Source organism: Littorina saxatilis, linkage group LG12 (assembly GCF_037325665.1).
Source record: "Littorina saxatilis isolate snail1 linkage group LG12, US_GU_Lsax_2.0, whole genome shotgun sequence".
In the NCBI taxonomy this organism is placed as follows: domain Eukaryota; kingdom Metazoa; phylum Mollusca; class Gastropoda; order Littorinimorpha; family Littorinidae; genus Littorina; species Littorina saxatilis.
The window spans coordinates 81,275,715-81,296,088 of NC_090256.1; the positions used below are offsets into that span (position 1 = coordinate 81,275,715).

General features: G+C 40.6%; 1 protein-coding gene across 1 annotated transcript; it reads right to left on the bottom strand.

The window, feature by feature from the left end:
- Positions 1–256: 256 nt before the first annotated feature.
- Positions 257–17,935, bottom strand: LOC138982912 (protein disulfide-isomerase A4-like). Its single transcript, XM_070356306.1, has 11 exons — positions 17,750–17,935; positions 15,134–15,245; positions 14,515–14,637; positions 9,844–9,926; positions 9,045–9,183; positions 8,165–8,370; positions 7,654–7,806; positions 4,432–4,583; positions 3,122–3,278; positions 2,075–2,308; positions 257–1,072 (listed from the first exon to the last, which is right to left on the bottom strand). The coding sequence occupies exons 1-11, from the start codon at positions 17,856–17,858 to the stop codon at positions 663–665; spliced, it is 1,878 nt and encodes a 625-aa protein (XP_070212407.1). The 5' UTR covers positions 17,859–17,935; the 3' UTR covers positions 257–662.
- Between the last annotated feature and the right edge of the window lie 2,439 nt (positions 17,936–20,374).

The following is a 20,374-nucleotide window of genomic DNA, read 5'->3' on the forward strand; positions in this document are numbered from 1 at the left end:
ACCGAGTGCCAAAACACTACGATCACCTCGGGAGGCGAAGTGCAATCAAACAGGATTGAAAATGTTAGGGCTAATTTCTTAGTACTATAAAACTGTTATGCAAACCCGAAGGTTTCCATGAACATACAGACAATCGGAAACCACCAGACCCCATCACAAACAGATTTCTACGATCCACTGGTGTTGACTTTAAAGGCCAACAACTCGGGTGCAGAGTCTGCTGTGAAAGGAGCGGTAGCCTCCCCTGTCACAATAAGAACAATACAGAAATGTCTGTAGAAACAAACATCCCTAATGCACAAAGCCAAAGAGCCCAAATAATTATGCTTTAGATATTACTTTTGCAAAGGGCCTGTGTCGTTTTATGCAGCAGCTGCATAGCCTTCAACAACAGATCAATCACTTTACCAACCCTTTCTTGGTTTTCAGTCATGCTATCACAAATCAGAACGAAAAAACTACAGCTATGGTAGAATGAGATACTAGTGTACCAACAAATCTAAATATACGCAAGTCTTAGAGTCTGAATTACCCCATGCTTAAACTATGACACACGTTTGCAACAGCTTCTGACAAAACAGGTTTGTAACAACTTTCTTCCCTCTTAAAAACAAATCTGATATGGAACAAACGCATTCATCCTCTCACGCGCTCACAACACTTTACAACTCATCCTTCAACGACCCCAGTGAAACAGTAGCTTTGGTTTTCAGAAACTTCACAAAATCATCCACTTCCCGACCACCCTCGTATTTAATAGGATTGTTTTTCTTATTAGTCGGGGCAAAATAAATAGTGGGGAAGCCTCCGGCTTGGTACTCATCAGGCACATCATTAGCTGTAGCGTCCAGCTTGGCGATCACCAGATCCTTGGCGGGTTTGAATTTCTTGGCCAGGTCTTTGTAGATGGGTTCCAGCTTCTTGCAGTGTCCACACCATGGGGCGTACAGCTCGATGAGAACGTCTTTGCTTTTATCCATCACGATCTGCTGGAACGTCTTGCCCACTACCACCTTCACCAGCCCTTGTTTCTTGGGTACGGGCTGGGACTTGATGTGTGGTGCAATTTTGCCTGCAACAAACATTGATAAAAGGTTTAGGTCTGGGAATCTGTTTTGTAAAATGAGTCAATGTTCAAAGGATGTTTGAGTTTGACATACACTGATGAATAAAAAAACCAGCAACAGTGTGTTTGGTTGGTCTCTTCTTTTGGTAGTGCAATAGCGTTAATTATGGATTGTTGTTATCATCATTTACATAAAAACTTATCTGTTAATCCAAACAATGATATAATTATTGTGATGTTCTTAACTACACTTTAACATGGAATGTATGTATGTATGTATGTATGTATGTATGTATGTATGTATGTATGTAGGTATGTATGTAGGTATGTATGCATGTGTGTTGGTGTGTCGGTGTGTCAAGTGTGCAAGTAAAAAGGGTATTGTGGTTGTACATCCATTACTTTAGATATTTTTTTGTTATCATGGGTTTTATGAATTTTCTTCTCTTATTCTTTTATAATTATTAATTAATGACCTATATGTGCTGATGACCAATTTAATTTCCTTTGTTGGATCAATAAAATGTTATGAGTTATGAGTTATGAGAACAATTTCCTTGACCCGTCATTGAGTGTTCTGCTCTTAATGCACACTAAGTGCTTTCTAAGACAGTTAACACTTTCTACCCCACCTATGTTGACCAATTTTTTATTAGCCGAGACCAGCTGTGCTGCAGCATGTCACTCAGAATTGTAGTTACTGTGTAGAAACTGTGTATCAACACGCTGGAATACCTGATTTTCACATCAAAAAGAGGAGGTCCCACTGAACTTTCTTTATTTTCTTTTTTCTCTCTCTTCTTCTCCAACTTTTTTCTCTCTCTTCTTCTCCAACTTTTTTCTCTCTCTTCTTCTCCAACTTTTTTCTCTCTCTTCTTCTCCAACTTTTTTCTCTCTCTTCTTCTCCAACTTTTTTCTCTCTCTTCTTCTCCAACTTTTTTCTCTCTCTTCTTCTCCAACTTTTTTCCACAACAAAACCAAGTTTTATTGTGTCTTGCTATCATTTACCTTTCTTGAAATTGTCCAAAAACTCTTTGATGTGGTCCGAGTCAAACTCCTCCATAGGCTCCATCGGAAACTTCTTGCCGTCAGCGATGATGCCGATGTTCATCTCCTCAGGCGAATCCTCCAGACCAAAGTCTTTCAACAGCTCCTGATTGGTGTCGTCATTGGCAACGGCAAAACGGATGTCCTTGTAATCTTTGGCGATCTCAGCGATCTTGTGCCTCCACATTTGAGTAACTGCGGACACAGATAGAGGTATAAAATACATGTCACAAAGTGATAGCCAAGCAAATCATAAAACCCAGTGTAATGCGAACCCCTCGTTTGCACAAGGCCAAAAAAAATAATAGGTGTGGTTACGGTAACATAGCCAAAACAAATAGGGTAGGAAGGTAGGCAATCACTTTTTTTTTTTTTTTTCCTTCTAATGTGTACAAATTAAACCTAGTTGACAGGGAAATAAGTGTGCGACTCGGCCGCTTTCGCTTTCATTGCGTTTTCTGCACTCGTTTTCTTGTTGTTTTTTAAATTTTGACAAATGTAATAAAAAGTTATAGGGTCGGCCCCTAAAAATAGGGTAGGTCGGGTTACCGTAACCACACCTATTTTTTTTTTTAGGCCCAATCAAACATGTTCTCTCTCTCTTACAGTTACAGAATAACACTCAACCAAGGAGAGATGGGAAGAAAAAATGAGGGGGGAGGGGGTGTACAATCAAAACTCAGCCAACTTTCATTCCTGAACAATTGTGAGAAATCAGAGAGAGTACACCTGCTGAATACTTGAACTTACAAGGCTTTCCTTACCAGTACAGACAATAAAAACACCAAGTGATGTATCAACACAAAGGGACACTTTCTAACACAGACCCAAGTTCTCCGTGATCACTCATCAGAAGGCAAAAGTTTGAATTAATCTTTATCTGCAAGAACGGTCATACTGTATACCACATCAGTCCTGTGTGTTGCTGATAACCTTATCTAGCTCAATGTCTTCAATAATATTGGTCAAATTAAAAACCATATCTTGTACACTTGGCATTTTTCTCACCTTCCCTGAAGTCAAAACTCCAGTCGACAGTGTAAAACACGATGCACAGAGGACTCTGGTCAGCGTAGCGTTTGTTGACAGACCCATCGTAGTAACCAACCAGAGGGAACTGATGATCCAAGATGAACCGTTTGATCTCTTCTGACTTGGTGTCTTCCTGCACACACAACCATTTCATATCAGGTAAAGCAACTAAATATCTTGACAGACTAATACTGTTCAACATGACAGCGAAATATGGTGACGGGACAAATAAATAGAACACTTAGAGAGCCTTTATTGTGCTTCAAAAAAACATTTACTCTACAACAAGATGTGTTTCTCAGCAATACCAACCTGAATTTTTGTGTACTGTACATCCCCATGAGCTCTTTTGAGAAGGTGCAATTAGTAAGTATTAATTATTGAGTAAGATGTACTTTGGTAAAGGGAAGTAACAACAGCCGAGGCTCAATGGTGTATCATACCTTGGGAATTTTGAACAGTTATTGGAGGCTGTATACAGTAAATGTAGACAGTGCCTAAAAAGGACAGTGCGGTACTGGGAACAAAAATAGCACTGTCCTGGAAAGAACTCAAACCAAAGTTTGATGGCGGTTCCATATCAGAATTTTAGGAGAGTACTACTTAAGGAAACAGAACAAAATTACTATTTTACACAACTCAAGTGAGCTAGATCTATCAAAGAAAAAAAACATGTGGACACAGTTCTCTCTCTCATCATCATCGCCTGTAGCAGAAGTGTGAACAGCATTGCTTGTTTGTTAGGGCGGGGATGTAGCTCAGTCGATAGCGTGCTGGATTTGTATCCAGTTGGCCGCTGTCAGCGTGAGTTCGTCCCCACGTTCGGCGAGAGATTTATTTCTCAGAGTCAACTTTGTGTGCAGACTCGCCTCGGTGTCCGAACACCCCCCGTGTGTACACGCAAGCACAAGAACAAGTGCACACGAAAAAGATCCTGTAATCCATGTCAGAGTTCAGTGGGTTATAGAAACATGAAAATACCAAGCATGCTTCCTCCGAAAGCGGCGTACGGCTGCCTAAATGGCGGGGTAAAAACGGTCATACACGTAAAAGCCGTGGGAGTTTCACCCCATGAACGAACAAACAAGCTTGTTTGTTGTTTTTTCCCCCGTCTTTAGCCTTCCTGCTAACTATTTTTTCCACTTTTCTTTTTTGCTCAGCTTTTTTCTTTCTTGTCAAAAATTCCTGACAGAAAAGGCCCAACCTTATGTTTTAATCTTTATTAAATAAAAATTCAGTTCACTCAAGTCCCGCTGAGCTCTCATCTATCCAAACTGTGGCCTCACCTTAATGTCAAAGATGTGCCACTTGGGTTCAAACTTGGTGTAGAATCTCTCGGAATTGAGCACCAGCACAGATCCTGGGTTGGCCTTGTACTGTTTGAACAGAGCCTTGTCTGTTGTGTAGCCCACATGGTAGTCATCCCGTATGTCGTGCACTGGAAAAAAAAGAACCCAGTCAAAATACACAGTCAGAGATTAACACTTCAACTAAAATAAGTTCAACAGAACACAACAGAACTTTTAAAAGCAAGTCTCCTCCAAAATCGGTGTATAGCTGCCTAAATGGCGGGGTAAAAACGATAATGCATGTAAAAACCTACTTGTGCAAGAAATATGAGTGTATGTGAGAGTTTTATGCAGACCATGAACGAATAAGAAGAAGGAAAACAAGTCGCGTAAGGCGAAATAACAACATTTAGTCAAGCTGTCCAACTCACAGAATGAAACTGAACACACTGCTTTTTTCACCAAGACCACATACTCATCGTTTTGTCAGTCCACCGCTCGTGGCAAAGGCAGCGAAATCGACAAGCCATGTAGAATAGTGCGGTAGTGGTCGCGCTGAGCAGGATAACACGCTTTTCTGTATGTCTGTTCTTTTTCGCTTACTGAGTTTGTTTTTAATTCAAACATATCATATCTATATGTTTTTGGAATTAGGGACCGACAAGGAATAAGATGAAATTGTTTTTAAATCGATTTCGGAAAATTAATTTTAATAATAATTTTCATATTTTTAATTTTCAGAGCTTGTTTGTAATCCAAATATAACATATGTATATGTTTTGGGAATCAGAAAATGACGGAAAATAAGATGAAATTATTTTTGGATCGTTTCATAAAAAAATAATTTTAATTACAAGTTTCCGATTTTTAATGACCAAACTCATTCATTAGTTTTTAAGCCACCAAGCTGAAATGCAATACCAAAGTCCGGCCTTCGTCGAAGATTGCTTTGCCAAAATTTCAATCAATTTGATTGAAAAATGAGGGTGTGACAGTGCCGCCTCAACTTTTACAAAAAGCCGGATATGACGTCATCAAAGGTATTTATCGAAAAAAAGAAAAAAACGTCCGGGGATATCATTCCCAGGAACTCTCATGTAAAATTTCATAAAGATCGGTCCAGTAGTTTGGTCTGAATCGCTCTACACACACACACGCACAGACAGACACACACACACACACATACACCACGACCCTCGTCTCGATTCCCCCTCTATGTTAAAACATTTAGTCAAAACTTGACTAAATGTAACAAGAAGGGCAAAGCCCATACGACTCACATGCTTGACCTTGACCTTTACATGACCTTGACCTTCAGGGTCAAGGTCAAATAACTAAACCTAGCATGGAACACAAAGCTGTTAATTCAAGACATAGGAAGTACAATGGTGCTTATTGGCTCTTTCTACCATGAGATATGGTCACTTTTAGTGGTTCACTACCTTATTTTGGTCACATTTCATAAGGGTCAAAGTGACCTTGACCTTGATCATATGTGACCAAATGTGTCTCATGATGAAAGCATAACATGTGCCCCACATAATTTTTAAGTTTGAAACAGTTATCTTCCATAGTTCAGGGTCAAGGTCACTTCAAAATATGTATACAATCCAACTTTGAAGAGCTCCTGTGACCTTGACCTTGAAGCAAGGTAAACCAAACTGGTATCAAAAGATGGGGTTTACTTTGCCCTATATATCATATATAGGTGAGGTATTCGAAACTTCAGAGAAAATGGGAAACATGTGAAAAATAGCTGTTTTTTAGACAACATTTATGGCCCCTGCGACCTTGACCTTGAAGCAAGGTCAAGATGCTATGTATGTTTTTTGGGGCCTTGTCATCATACACCATCTTGCCAAATTTGATACTGATAGACTGAATAGTGTCCAAGAAATATCCAACGTTAAAGTTTTCCGGACGGACGGACGGACGTCCGGACGTCTGGACGGACGGACGGACGGACGACTCGGGTGAGTACATAGACTCACTTTTGCTTCGCATGTGAGTCAAAAAGCAAGTCAGACCATGCTGTAGAAAGAGAAATCTGTGTGTGTTTTTGGAATGAACACAAACCTTCACAACAATGCCAGGCCTGGTGAAATTGAAAGTCACTAAGAACACAAGTAAGACCGCTTACATATAATATCTAAATTATGACTACAGGGAAACTCTCATTGCTATGACCCTACGTTTTAAAACATCAACCCCATTTGAGACCCTGCTTTCTCCAGGTTTTTTGTTCTGCAGATATCTTCTGATAAATAATAATTATTAAATAACTCATTTAAATACTCTCTTTTTAAAGCCTAATACTTTTTTTTTGTAAAGGTCACAAAAGGGGGTTCCAATGTAAAAGATTGTGTGCTTTTCCCCATTGGTACATGAGTACAGCCAAGCAATCACTCTATGAATGGGAATCATCTTCAGCTATCAAACACCTGAAAAGAGGAGTTTCAGTTCAAAACAAACAAAGCAAAGAAAAAATACACTACAAAATAAGAACACTACCGTATTTGACGGACTACAAGCCGCGACTTAAAAAAAAAAAATCGCATTGCGGCTTACAAAAAGATGCGGCTAAAACGTTACCTAAACTTGAATAGCATTCACCTAATGGAAGTCGTCGCGGATTTTCATTTCGCTCGATTAGCGATTACCGGTACTTTATTAGCTCTCTACTCAAGACTCGGCGCTTTCTCTTTCTTTCGCGAATCTTCGTTTGTCAACAAGTCGTCGTGACAAGATAGCGTACAGAGAAACACCGGATGTATCAGGATCTCGCGCGTGCGAGATTTCGTTTTTTTGTGTCTCGCGATAGTTGGAGGAGTGAGAGCCGCCATGTTGTGTTTTCGTCTGCTCGAAATGTGCGCATAAGTCGTAAATCATCCCAAAAAAGCTTATCCCGGGCGGGACTACATGTGTGTGTTGGTTACAAATTGTGTGTGCGATAATTTTCTTCAAAACTTTTTCACTTTTCTTCTTTGTTTCACTTGTTTATTCTCGGAGCCGATTTCGCCAAATACCGTACTTTCGTTTGCCTGGTTGTTTTGATTGATTGACACGATCTGATTATATTTTTTTCGACGGCGGCTAATATAGTGATGCGGCCTATACGTGGCTCGTCCAAATTTTTTTTTTAAAGTCGGGGGTGCGGCTTATAAAACGGTGCGTCTTGTAATCCGTCAAATACGGTACTATTAGATGAAGGTAGCTTACAGGCATCTTGGTATATCCTAAGGCGAGGATCTTTTTCGTCATCAAAGAAGGCGAGTACGGAGATATCCTCCTCCTGCAAGAAAAACTTCAGGGCAGCTTTGTCCACCGGTTTGGCTGGTTCACCTCGCTGCTTGTTCATATACTCCACAATACCTGCACACATATTTTAAGCACACAGTGCATTAGACTAAGCTACAAATTTAACATTGAACTCTCTCTATGGTAGCAACAAATCAGCACAGCTCTCAATTTTTGTGTGTGTAAATATTTCTCCCACAGTTATTATGTTCTTTCTTTTCAGAATCTTTGCCACAACTTCTTTTCTTTTCAATTTTTTTTCTTCTTGAAACAACGCAATCCTTTCTATACATTTGTACACAAGAATGAGAAGTGTAGCTCATTGAGTCTGCAGATAAGAAAATCAGACATATGTCAATCATGTTGGGAAAAAAAAGAAAGGAGAAAGAAGAAAACATGACCATGAATCTCTAAATCAACTGAGTTCCCTTACCACGCTCTTCCCGTGGACCGTTGTAGTCGAAAGCCTCTCCCTTGCGAAATATTTTCAGAGTGGGATATCCCGTCACCCCATACTCCTGGGCCAGCTCAGACTCCTGTGTGGCATCCACCTTGCCCAGCACGATCGGCTCAGGGGAGGATTTCAGTATCTTGGCCGCTTTCTCATACTTTGGCGCAAGAGATTTGCAATGGCCACACCTGTGGAAGTTTGTATTCATTGTGAGCCAATTTAACTTCATACTCAACTGAGAAAATGTGGCAACATACACTGCTGAACTACCTCCTTGATATCGAAAAGACAACAAAAGGATTATGAAAAGACTTTAAAAGTAAAGGGAAATAAGTCCAGTAAGTATGGAAAACAATATCAGGAAAGAGTTATGCAAAACCAGTCTCCTGTTACCTGAGAATATAAAGAGCCCTGAAAAGAACTAATGACTTTCAAAAGACGACGTTCGGAAATAACTCCTTCACTCCATCATATTTACACCCCCGGTATAGGGGTGTGTATAGGTTTCGCTCGATGTGTTTGTTTGTTTGTTTGGGTGTGTGTTTGTGTTCGCATATAGATCTCAAGAATGAACGGACCGATCGTCACCAAACTTGGTGAACAGGTTCTATACATTCCTGAGACGGTCCTTACAAAAATTGGGACCAGTCAAACACACGGTTAGGGAGTTATTGGTGGATTAAGATTCTACAAGGACTTATAGCGGGACATATTAATGGTCAAAGGGAAATAACCTTCTCAGTTGGTGGCAGTGAGAATGGGGGTGTTTTTCCTACCTCGGAGGAATTTCTTGTTTTCTATCGCCACCAATACTTTAGTCTCCCTCAACCAATACCATTCTCAGTGCTAAAGTTATACTAACCATGGAGCGTAGAACTCCACCAGCGCAAGTTCCTCCGTGTTGATGGTGTCTGCAAAGTTTTCCTTGGTTAACACCACAACAGCTTCTGGGTCAGGTTTCCAGTCAGGGCTGGCACGTGTCTTCATGAATGCAACGATACCTGCAAATACAAGAAAATTAGAGTCATGTATGTGGGAGCTTATTTTATTTTGTCCACAGGTTTCTCAACAGCTAACACACTTATTCACTGTTGAAGAAATAACCAGCAATGACATAGCATTGAAAAAAGCATAACAGATGTCATTATATATATGACCGAGGATAAATTAAAAACCTCTGGTGCACCACCATTATCTGAGAGGTAACACAGACTGGATCACAAGCTTTAAACAAAAAAAAGTACACGTTGAAAGTAACTGGTGATGGCACACCATTGGTTGGCGTGACAGATGGACTGAAATGTCATCCACCTCGATTCAAGATGAACTTTTTACCTAGGTTGCAAAGAATTCATGACCCTCATAAACACAACCAATTTGAGCATTGAGGCAAGCTGTGGAATTTTCTATGTTTTACTGTTAGTCAAACTGACTAAATAACTTTCTGGATCTTCAATATCACTAGTTTATCCTCATGTTATCAAGGTGGTAGCAATTGCAGTCTTGTTTGCTCTGCACACCTGTCTTTACTCTTATCTTGGCAAGGCAAATGAACTACTAAACCTGAAACCACACTCATTTCCCCCAAAAACTTTATGTTAGAACCAGCATCGCAAGACCTGATCAATATAACCTGCATCACTACATCAATTTCTACTGACCTGCTTGATTTCTAGGTCCGTCATATTCAAAGCTTTTCCCATTCTTGAAGAATTTCAGTGTTGGGTAGCCTGATACTTCCTGTCTGAAATGGAGCAAACATGACATTGTGAATTTCTTCTAAATGAGTAAACACCTATCAAAATTGTGAAAGAATTTGACCAAAGTCATCACCTACATACATATGGACTACCCAGGTTTATGATTTTCATAAATAACCTATGATATAGTGTGCAGAAGCTCTCTCTCTTCTGTCAACTCATCTGCCTATTCACAGAGGTTTTGTGAAACAAGAAATGTCAGCTTTGTGAGAATATATATATCAGCTTCTTTGTAATGCAAAGAAAATCCAACCATTCCAATGACCCGAATCAAAACAAACACTGAGAACACCCGAGGAGGAATTAAAGCATTCCATTACACGTATGCAAAGTCAAAATTCACACCAGATTTTGCACTCACAGTACGTCCCTCTATTTACAATCTAGCTGGGTCTCAGGCCCTTCTGTCAGAATTTGAAACAAGTCACAGTGCCTAGTTGTCACACATGGCAACGCAACTTGCATATATTGTGCAATCACTCTTGTTCTAATAACAAAAGTGGGACCCCCCTTAACACTATTGTGACTAGCACTGCCACGGCGTTTACGTCCTGCCTGCCCAAGCTTGCCACCAAGAAACTTCCCAAAAATCAGTAACTGTAAAGAAATCTGTCTAGCAAGCTTGAATTAAGTCCAATCACCACCAAATTTTGTGTACTAATTCAAAAATGGATGCCCAGTTCAGTCGTGCTATTTATAAGTTTGTCACGCGATTTGTTTTAGCAAAGGGGGGTGAAAGGGGGATAATTTGTGTTTTTTAACGTTTTTTTGTGTGTGTTTTATTTTCTACTGCTTTTTTTAAAAGTTATTTTTTAACAGAAAGTATCATAAATAATGTTATAACCAAACAAGGTGTAAAACCTATGAATTAGCTGAAATATTGTTAACATTGTACACAGAAATAAGGAGACAGTACAAAGAAAAAAACAAGCAAATCACGCATTCACTCACAGCATCCTGACTCAAATGAAACAAAACTGTAGATCTAACACTCACCAAATGATGTCTAGGTAATCCATATTGAATATAAGTCACATTTTCACAACAAAGTACCAACTGTAGTGACCTATGAACAATTCCAAAAGGATTTGAAGGCTCCAGCCATCCATTGTTATCAGTGCTGCCACGCCCCCATAGCTCCTGCACGATTCCGAGATACATGTTCGTCTAGCAGTATCACCGCCAACCACGTGTAGTTTGCCGACTCGTACTAGCAACAACGGGACTGTTTCTTCCTCACTTTCACTGCTTGTATCGCTTTCGTGAGGCGAAAACGATACGTCCGAATCATGCTCTACGGGATCCTCTAGGTCCAACATCCGGAGAATCTCCTCCCGAGACAAGGCTCGCCTTTGATTAATTTTTTTTCCTCAAAAACGCACACAAATCAGGCGGATTTGCAAATGGCAGAAGGGGACGCCAAGTGTATCAAGGGAAACAACTCAATTTATTTGCAAGCTTCAAAAACCGGGAAGCAATCACGAGTCGTGTACCCTCTATGGCTGGTACTGAAAAATGCGCGTCCCGTCCATGGGCGTGTCAGCGCTGGTACTGATTTATCAGTGTCCCGTCGCGAAAGTGTTAAACGACCTCGAGAAAATCGGGTCTTAAAAGGGAGGGAGTCTTAAAATGGGGGGGGGGTCAATTTACAGAGGTTATGAATAGACAATCTGAAAAAGCAAGGTCTTGAAATGGAGGAAGTCTTAAATTAGGGGTTCCACTGTATTACTAACTAACAACATCATTAAGGACATTTTTCTTTCTTTATTTGGTGTTTAACGTCGTTTTCAACCGTTCAAGGTTATATTGCGACGGGGAAAGGGGGGAGATGGGATAGAGCCACTTGTTAATTGTTTCTTGTTCACAAAAGCACTAATCAAAAAATTGCTCCAGGGGCTTGCAACGTAGTACAATATATGACCTTACTGGGAGAATGCAAGTTTCCAGTACAAAGGACTTAACATTTCTTACATACTGCTTGACTAAAATCTTTACAAACATTGACTATATTCTATACAAGAAACACTTAACAAGGGTAAAAGGAGAAACAGAATCCGTTAGTCGCCTCTTACGACATGCTGGGGAGCATCGGGTAAATTCTTCCCCCTAACCCGCGGGGGGTATCAAGGACATAATTTTACATCTTGCGAATACAAAACAAATGCAGCTGAATTAAAAGACAGTAGGCTGAAGAAATAGGATATGAAGTGCATGTATGAGACTCAAGTAGCATCCCCAGGACCCACTGGTTTCAGTTTCAGCAACAAGAAGGACCCTTCTAAAAATATACATACGGGTGGTTCTATAAAGCTGTGTTCCATTTTGTGACATGCCCTTTCACTCATTTTAATGGGCGGGGATGTAGCTCAGTCGGTAGCGCGCTGGATTTGTATCCAGTTGGCCGCTGTCAGCGTGAGTTCGTCCCCACGTTCGGCGAGAGATTTATTTCTCAGAGTCAACTTTGTGAGCAGACTCTCCTCGGTGTCCGAACACCCCCGTGTGTACACGCAAGCACAAGACCAAGTGCGCACGAAAAAGATCCTGTAATCCATGTCAGAGTTCGGTGGGTTATAGAAACACGAAAATACCCAGCATGCTTCCTCCAAAAGCGGCGTTTGGCTGCCTAAATGGCGGGGTAAAAACGGTCATACACGTAAAAGCCGTGGGAGTTTCAGCCAATGAACGAACAAACAAACAAACAAACTCATTTTAATGATTGTGATGTATGTTAAATGGGGACTGTACTGTATTCTCCTGCTTTCCTTCCGTGACACTTTAGTCAATAAATTATGCAAAGAAGCGAAAAAGGCACATCTAATATTTGCTGTCTTTTATTATAACTTCTTGGTATTAATTAAGTAGATGTGCAACGCCAAGGCACTGCATACCCCAGCGAAAGACAAACCTCTCCTCTACCTCTCTCTCTCTCTCTCTCTCAAACACACACACACACGAACACACACACCCCAAGTTACACACGTACACACACACTCACTCACACACACTCACTCACTCTCTCACACACACTTCATACACACAAAACGCACATACGCACATATAGACAGGCGGACATACACACCTTTACAAACAAACACACATACACACACACATACGCACAAACACACACCCACCCTCTCTCTCTCTCTTTCTGTCTTATACAAACAGACACACACCCACACAAACACACATGCACGCACGCATGTACGCACGCACACACCCACAGACACACACACACATTGACTCACACAAATCTCATACACACAAAACACACACTCATACGCACATACACGGTTGGCCTAGTGGTAAGGCGTCCGCCCCGTGATCGGGAGGTCGTGGGTTAGAACCCAGGCCGGGTCATACCTAAGACTTTAAAATTGGCAATCTAGTGGCTGCTCCGCCTGGCGTTATGGGGTTAGTGCATGCTAGGACTGGTTGGTCCGGTGTCAGAATAATGTGACTGGGTGAGACATGAAGCCTGTGCTGCGACTTCTGCCTTGTGTGTGGTGCACGTTATATCTCAAAGCAGCACCGCCCTGATAATTATGGCCCTTCGTGGTCGGCTGGGCGTTAAGCAAACAAACAAACAAATACGCACATAGACAGACGGACACACACACCTTTACAAACAAACACATATACACACTCAGACACACACAAACATACACACAAACTCATGCACACACACATTCACACACACACATTCTCCCTCTCTCTCTCTCTCAGTCTTTCTTACACACACACACACACACACACACACACACACACACACACACACACACGAGTACAGACTCATGCACGCGCGCACACACACACACACTAACAATAACACTAACACTAACACTAACACATGTGCACAAAATGAACACACACCGCGCGAGAGAAAAATACTACAGGGAGGCATGACGTCATGATGCATTAATTGACGTCAAAGACTTTTGACCGTGACGTAATCTTCTTACGCGAGCTTTATCCATAGTCTTGAACAACCACACACACCAAGTCTTGGAAACTACAGAATTTCTACCCGTCCAAAGCGACCTTGGGTGGCGTTTGCTAAAAAAAATGGAGGCGCCTATTGCACCCACCGTATTTTTGTTAGTATGGTCCAAATTTTTGGTGAACTTCCATCTTCAACTGTAGCCCGTAGCCGGGCACAAAGAATCCTTCTTTATCATGTATTATCGGTATGAAAATGCGTTCGTGGGATACCTCCAGCTTCGCTGGGAAAATGTATGTTGCAGCCTTTTGCTTCCATGTTACGTGAGACATGTACATGTACCTTTAAATGCTTGTAATAAACCAACTTAACATATAAATTGGTTCCTAAGTTCCTAGTTCTTGCCCTGCGGGACTGGGACGTTTTTGGAAATGCCATTTGTTCAGGAAATCAAGTTCAAAGATTAGGAGTTTAAAATATTGCAGTGTAACATCGTTCCCGCTTGTATACAGCTTTATAGCATAAGGTTTCTTTCCATTCATAGTGTGTACAGAATGCACTGAAATGCTGAATTAGAAGCCCCGCATTTTAGACAGAACAAGAGCAATGGATACTGCAAGTTATTTCACACTTACTCCTGAGCCAAGTCGCTTTCTATTGTGGCGTCAACCTTTGCCAGCAGCACTGGAGGATCCAGTTCTTTCAACTCTTTGGCGGCAGCCGCATATTCTGGAGCAAGCGACTTGCAGTGACCACACCTGCCACCACACAATAATGCTCACAGTATATAATTCTGCTTAAAGAACTAACCACAGCATCTTGGTTCACACATGCTTGGATGAATGCTTCATAAGCCATAGGCAGTCTGACACTGGGTAAAAGCATATTCAAATTTTAACTGATCAATAATTTTCGTCAAGAGTCAGTCATGTTATCCACTTAACTCCTGACATGCATGTAAAAACACAGACGAGACTGACTCATTTATTTTTAAAATGACCATACAATGTATCAGTCTTACAAATAAATCAGCCATTTGACCTATTTTGTGCCGATTCTAGCCTAGAATCCTTACCTAGGCTTCTTGGTCGTTCAGATAGCATTGCTGTCTATTCCCTCTCTGAGACTCTTTAGTTTTTCTCTGACTGCATTCAGAATTCAGCTACACCATTGTACATGAAATAACAATGCTGGCATGCTTATTTAGATCACAACATTACCCTCAAACCTCACGGTGACAGACTGTTTACATACCATGGTGCATAGAATTCTACCAGAGCTGTTTCAGTATCCTGGATAAAGTCGTTGAAGTTGTATTTTGACAACACCAGCACTCCATCTTCATCTTCAGTCGGTCCAGCATCACCTGAAACAATTTGTGAACAAATTAGCCCAGAAGCTGAAAGTAATCTCGGCGATTAGTGATTTTTGGTGTTGATCTTTTCGTTTGATGCAGGAAGATTGACTAAATGTTTTTATATCATGCGACATGTTCTCTGACTACATTATTCATAATTCATCAAGCAGAAAGGGTCTAATTTAACAAACAGTGGGTGCCATTCCTGTGGGTCGAAGTCCTGGAGGTGGTTTTCAGGGCTACAGGGAATGCCTCCAGGTGGAGTTCTCAGTGGAAAAGAGATCGCGCTCAATTTTGTGCCCTGCTTGAGACAACGTAAATTGCTGAGTTCAATTTCATTTTGATATTTGTTTGTTTGTTTGTTTGCTTAACGCCCAGCCGACCACGAAGGGCCATATCAGGGCGGTGCTGCTTTGACATTTAACGTGCGCCACACACAAGACAGAAGTCGCAGCACAGGCTTCATGTCTCACCCAGTCACATTATTCTGACACCGGACCAACCAGTCCTAGCACTAACCCCATAATGCCAGACGCCAGGCGGAGCAGCCACTAGATTGCCAACTTTAAAGTCTTAGGTATGACCCGGCCGGGGTTCGAACCCACGACCTCCCGATCACGGGGCGGACGCCTTACCACTAGGCCAACAGTGCCGGTCATCATTTTGATATGAAATTATGATTGAAGTATACATATTTCTAGTTCTACATCACCATGATCAAAGGAACGCTTTCATTGACGACCCAGCAGGAGGTTTACCAGCTGACAGCAAAGCAATACCATGGGGTGTTGGTAGAGCGGACATACATACATAAATATTATCGTTGTGTAAAGCTTCATGCCACTTGCCAGCAGCAAAGCTGCACAATGTTTTTGCTGCATAAATGCCGTTATTACTTGTAAGTTGTAGGGTTCATTCATTATCCCCACAGTAAAAGTGTCATCATTTTCACACTTTGGAATGAGTGTTTGTGTCAAATATTTTCAAACTGAAGAAGTTTTGGTAACAAGAAAAGCAAATTTGCAATTCCCCATGGTTTCCTTGCAAAAATATAATTAGTAGGCGAAAATGTTTGTCAGTTTGATACCTTCATGTATTTGGGAGATGTGGAATACAAATTCTTATGAAATTTGAATTTCTGTAAATGTAATGATAGGCCCTGTTTATTTGTATTATTTGTTTCTGTGTTTACACATGTCGTAATGTTTCAGCTATAGTTTTCAGCTTAATAATAGGGCCCAATATTTTGATAAGACAAGTATCAAATGAAAATGCATAAGTTTGTTGTTGTTAATATATATATATTCCTTATTGTTACACTTCCGTAGTAATACTAATAGCATGGGTGCAACCTGGAAAATTCCAAAAACCGGCAAAAGTTGGGGTCCAGCTTTTTTACTATTTAAAATGCCAAAAAAAAACTCTCCTGGAACAAAAACATCGGCAGCCGATGAAACCAAAAACCGGCTGCCGGCGTGTAGCCGGCAGACTTGCACCCATGTAATAGGGCCCGATCGTGGAAATAAGGCTGTGTGAGACTATCCAATCACAACCTTTGAATCCCCCAAGTGTCTTTCAGTTTCAGAATAGCAATATTGATACATACAGGTAAGAGTTAAAAACTCTACCTGAAAAATTGTTAGAGATATGACATATCCAGCAAGACAACTGTTTACTTTACTATCCAGGTTTCCCAATTGCTTCGTTTCCGGCCGATTTTTGTGGAGCACGTGATGCGCACAAAAAATATTGGCGGTCTAGAAGTGTCGTCTGTGCAATGATCGCGGCGGCGCCCGCAGCTTTCTTGACCGCCAAGGACGACCGCGCACGTTGTGATACGTCATTCGTTAGACCTCATACTGCATTGTCATGAAGAGCCAATTAAAGAGGTTGGAGGGACATTATAATTTAAACCAACAACAAAATCACTTAAAAAATCATACAAAATTACATTTAAGGCATATATATATATACATGTACATAAAATTAACTTGTAAAAATCATACAAAATTACATTTAAGGCATATATACATGTACATAAAATTAACTTGTAAACAAAGTGAAATAAACTGTCAGGTAGTCTAAGCAAAATGTATAGTGAAATGGTTATGACCAAATGAAACTTTCATTGAAAGTAAGAATTTCAATCAGTATAAAAAATGTAAACGCTTAGTTTACAATAGTAGACTTGATCTACTGTGGCTCTCCTGCGTTCCTTTGCACACTGTTGAATTGAAATAAGCTATTAGTGCTTTGCAATGTCTTCTTCTTCTTCTTCTGCGTTCGTGGGCTGAAACTCCCACGTACACTCGTGGGGTTTTTTTTTTTGCACGAGTGGAATTTTACGTGTATGACCGTTTTTTACCCCGCCATTTAGGCAGCCATACGCCGTTTTCGGAGGAGCTTTGCAATGTGATCATAGTTGAACAATAGTTCTGCTTGACACCAATGTGACGTAGGCACTCGATCTGCACAAAACACGTCAAGTTTTGCATCAGCGACAGCAAACTTACCTTCAGTGGCACCCTCCTCGTCATCTGCATCATATTCGTCTTCGCAAAAGCCAACTGCAACGAGCAGTGACCCGGCAATAAACAAAAGCAAAACTTTTGATAGCTTCATCCTGGCTAATCCAGTGTCTTGCCTGCGGGATTAGCATCAAACGCCCGGCAACATGTGCGCTCCTGAACGCGAATCGGAAATGTTTACGCGAAACAAAGTAGTACTATATTTTTCTCTTCTGTGGACCAAAATAGAGTTTATGTAAATATACAAAAAGCCATTCTTATGTTACTACAAGTTACAATGTCCCAACAGACAGGGAAATACTATGTTATTGCGATTGAAATGACAAATCAATGCATCGAACACTTTGTGCGGAGGAATATTACGTGATAAAAATAACCACAAATGAATGCACGCCAAGTTCCAAACCGTGTTTCTGCTACGCGGCAGTCAGGGAGCATGATGAAGCTGACTTCAACAACAGGCACATGACACGTTTTCAGCGCCATGCCGAAGAGAGAGATAAAGAGAGAGAGACAATGGCAATATAAAAGCAAACAAACACTTGAAAAAACACAACAAAATAAAGATAAGGGATACAAACATGTCAAACTAATAACTTGATTTTCATATCAGTAGCGCCTTACCGTGGCCCTTTTATGGCAAAACATTCTACCAAGTTTAATCACACATACAAAAATAGATTATTATCAAGTCATGGCAGCTAAAAAGAATTAACCGCTCTGCCCTCCCCTCACCTAACACACACATTATTATACGAAAAAGACAAACAATTAGCAGCCATGCATGGAAAGGCTTTCAATAAAGAAATTTCCAACCGTTTTAGTTGGAGATCGGTGGGTCAACTTTACACGACATTTTTGTCATGTAAAACTCTGTGTGTCAGTGTGTGTGTGTGTGTGTGTGTTAGTGTGTGTACAAGTATCTATATATATATATATATATATATGTGTGTGTGTGTGTGTGTGTGTGTGTGTGTGTGTGTCACATGTGTGTGTGTGTCCGGTGTGTATGTGTTTGTGTGTGTGTGGGAGAACTTTGAACTTTATTTATTTATCGAGGGTAACAGAATAAGCAAAGTATACATGCTTTTTATTCGTCCGGCCGCGCCGCCCTCGCCCAGAGAGAGAGAGAGACAGAGAGAGAGAGAGAGACAGAGACAGAGACAGAGACAGAGAGAGAGACAGAGAGAGAGAGAGAGAGAGACTGACAGACAGACAGACAGACAGAGAATGTGTACATGCATCAGTATCATGTATAACTATGGGTACGTCAGTTTTGTGGGATAGCAAACTAAATCAGACACTGGCATCTTTATTAGACTTCAAAGTGGCATCAAGTTCAGATTGTGTGTCTATATACAAGCAGGTTCAAAAATCAAAACTTCGAATGCCAGATTGCAGATTATAATATAAAGTTTCACTGACTGAGCAGATGCTTTCAAGATAAGATTTCACATACATGTATATATATGGGTCATTCCATAAAGCTGTGTACCAAAAGTGTGACATGCATCGTGAAAATTGAAACTGTCTGAATAGGTTGTTTTTTATGGTTTACTGTGACAGATAGGGGAAGGGCTCCTAATATGGACCGGCTCCTAATATGGACCACCTCCTGTCTGACAAACTAACGGCGCTAGAGCGCTCAAATTTGTTTTATTGGCTGTATTCACCCTCTCTGGACAACTTGCACATGTCAAAAGAGTTGCAGAAACACAAACCTCAAAACCGTTAGGCTTTTTCTCTTTTTTTCACTTTTGGCATGGTTCACTCTAAATTTGCCGCCTAAAACGGACTCGTTTCTGTCCACAGCCAACGCTTTTATAACACAAAAATTGCTTTATATGACAGCTAAGACTGTATTTGTTACAATTTAGCAGTCTTGATCCCAAGTTTCTCCTGCAAACAAAAAATAATAGCAACATTTCAAAGTATGTGTGAGTCCCCTAATATGGACCACCTTCAACAAATCGAAGAAAATAAAAGCTAAAGCCTATTTTCATTAATTCATTAAGAAGCTTGCTGGAAATAACCCATAACTCGCCCTCGAGATTTAAAAAAAATATAACAAATAGTTTTCTTTTCGTGGAAGTTGATAATTTCACTTAATTTCACTCTGTTTTTGATAAGCTTCTTTAGTTTCCTGGTGTGCTTCAAATAATGCTATCATCAACCCGAAACAGCTAAATCTAAAGCATATTTGAATTAGTCTGACTTGCACACTAAGTTGTATCATGTTATTTTGAAGTATAGGGGGCTTTTTACAGTGATTCGTGAAGGCCGCTTCACTGGTCCATATTAGGCGCCCAGGCTCCTAATATGGACCCTTTGTGATTTTTTCTGTATTTAATTTTTGCTGAATATCTATCAAAGCTATTTCACTCTAATTAGGCCTAACGGTTAACCTAAGAGAGAAGGACTACCAAACACAAAATGAAACCTTTTCTTTGCAAGAAAACAAGCAAGTTATCAGCATCAAACAAAAAGTGGTCCATATTAGGAGCCCTTCCCCCTATAGACATATGCCACGGTGCCATGCTAAACAAAAGATAAGTTTATGCTTTTTGGATACGAGGGGTGGTCGGAAAGGTGTGGAACATCACACATGTT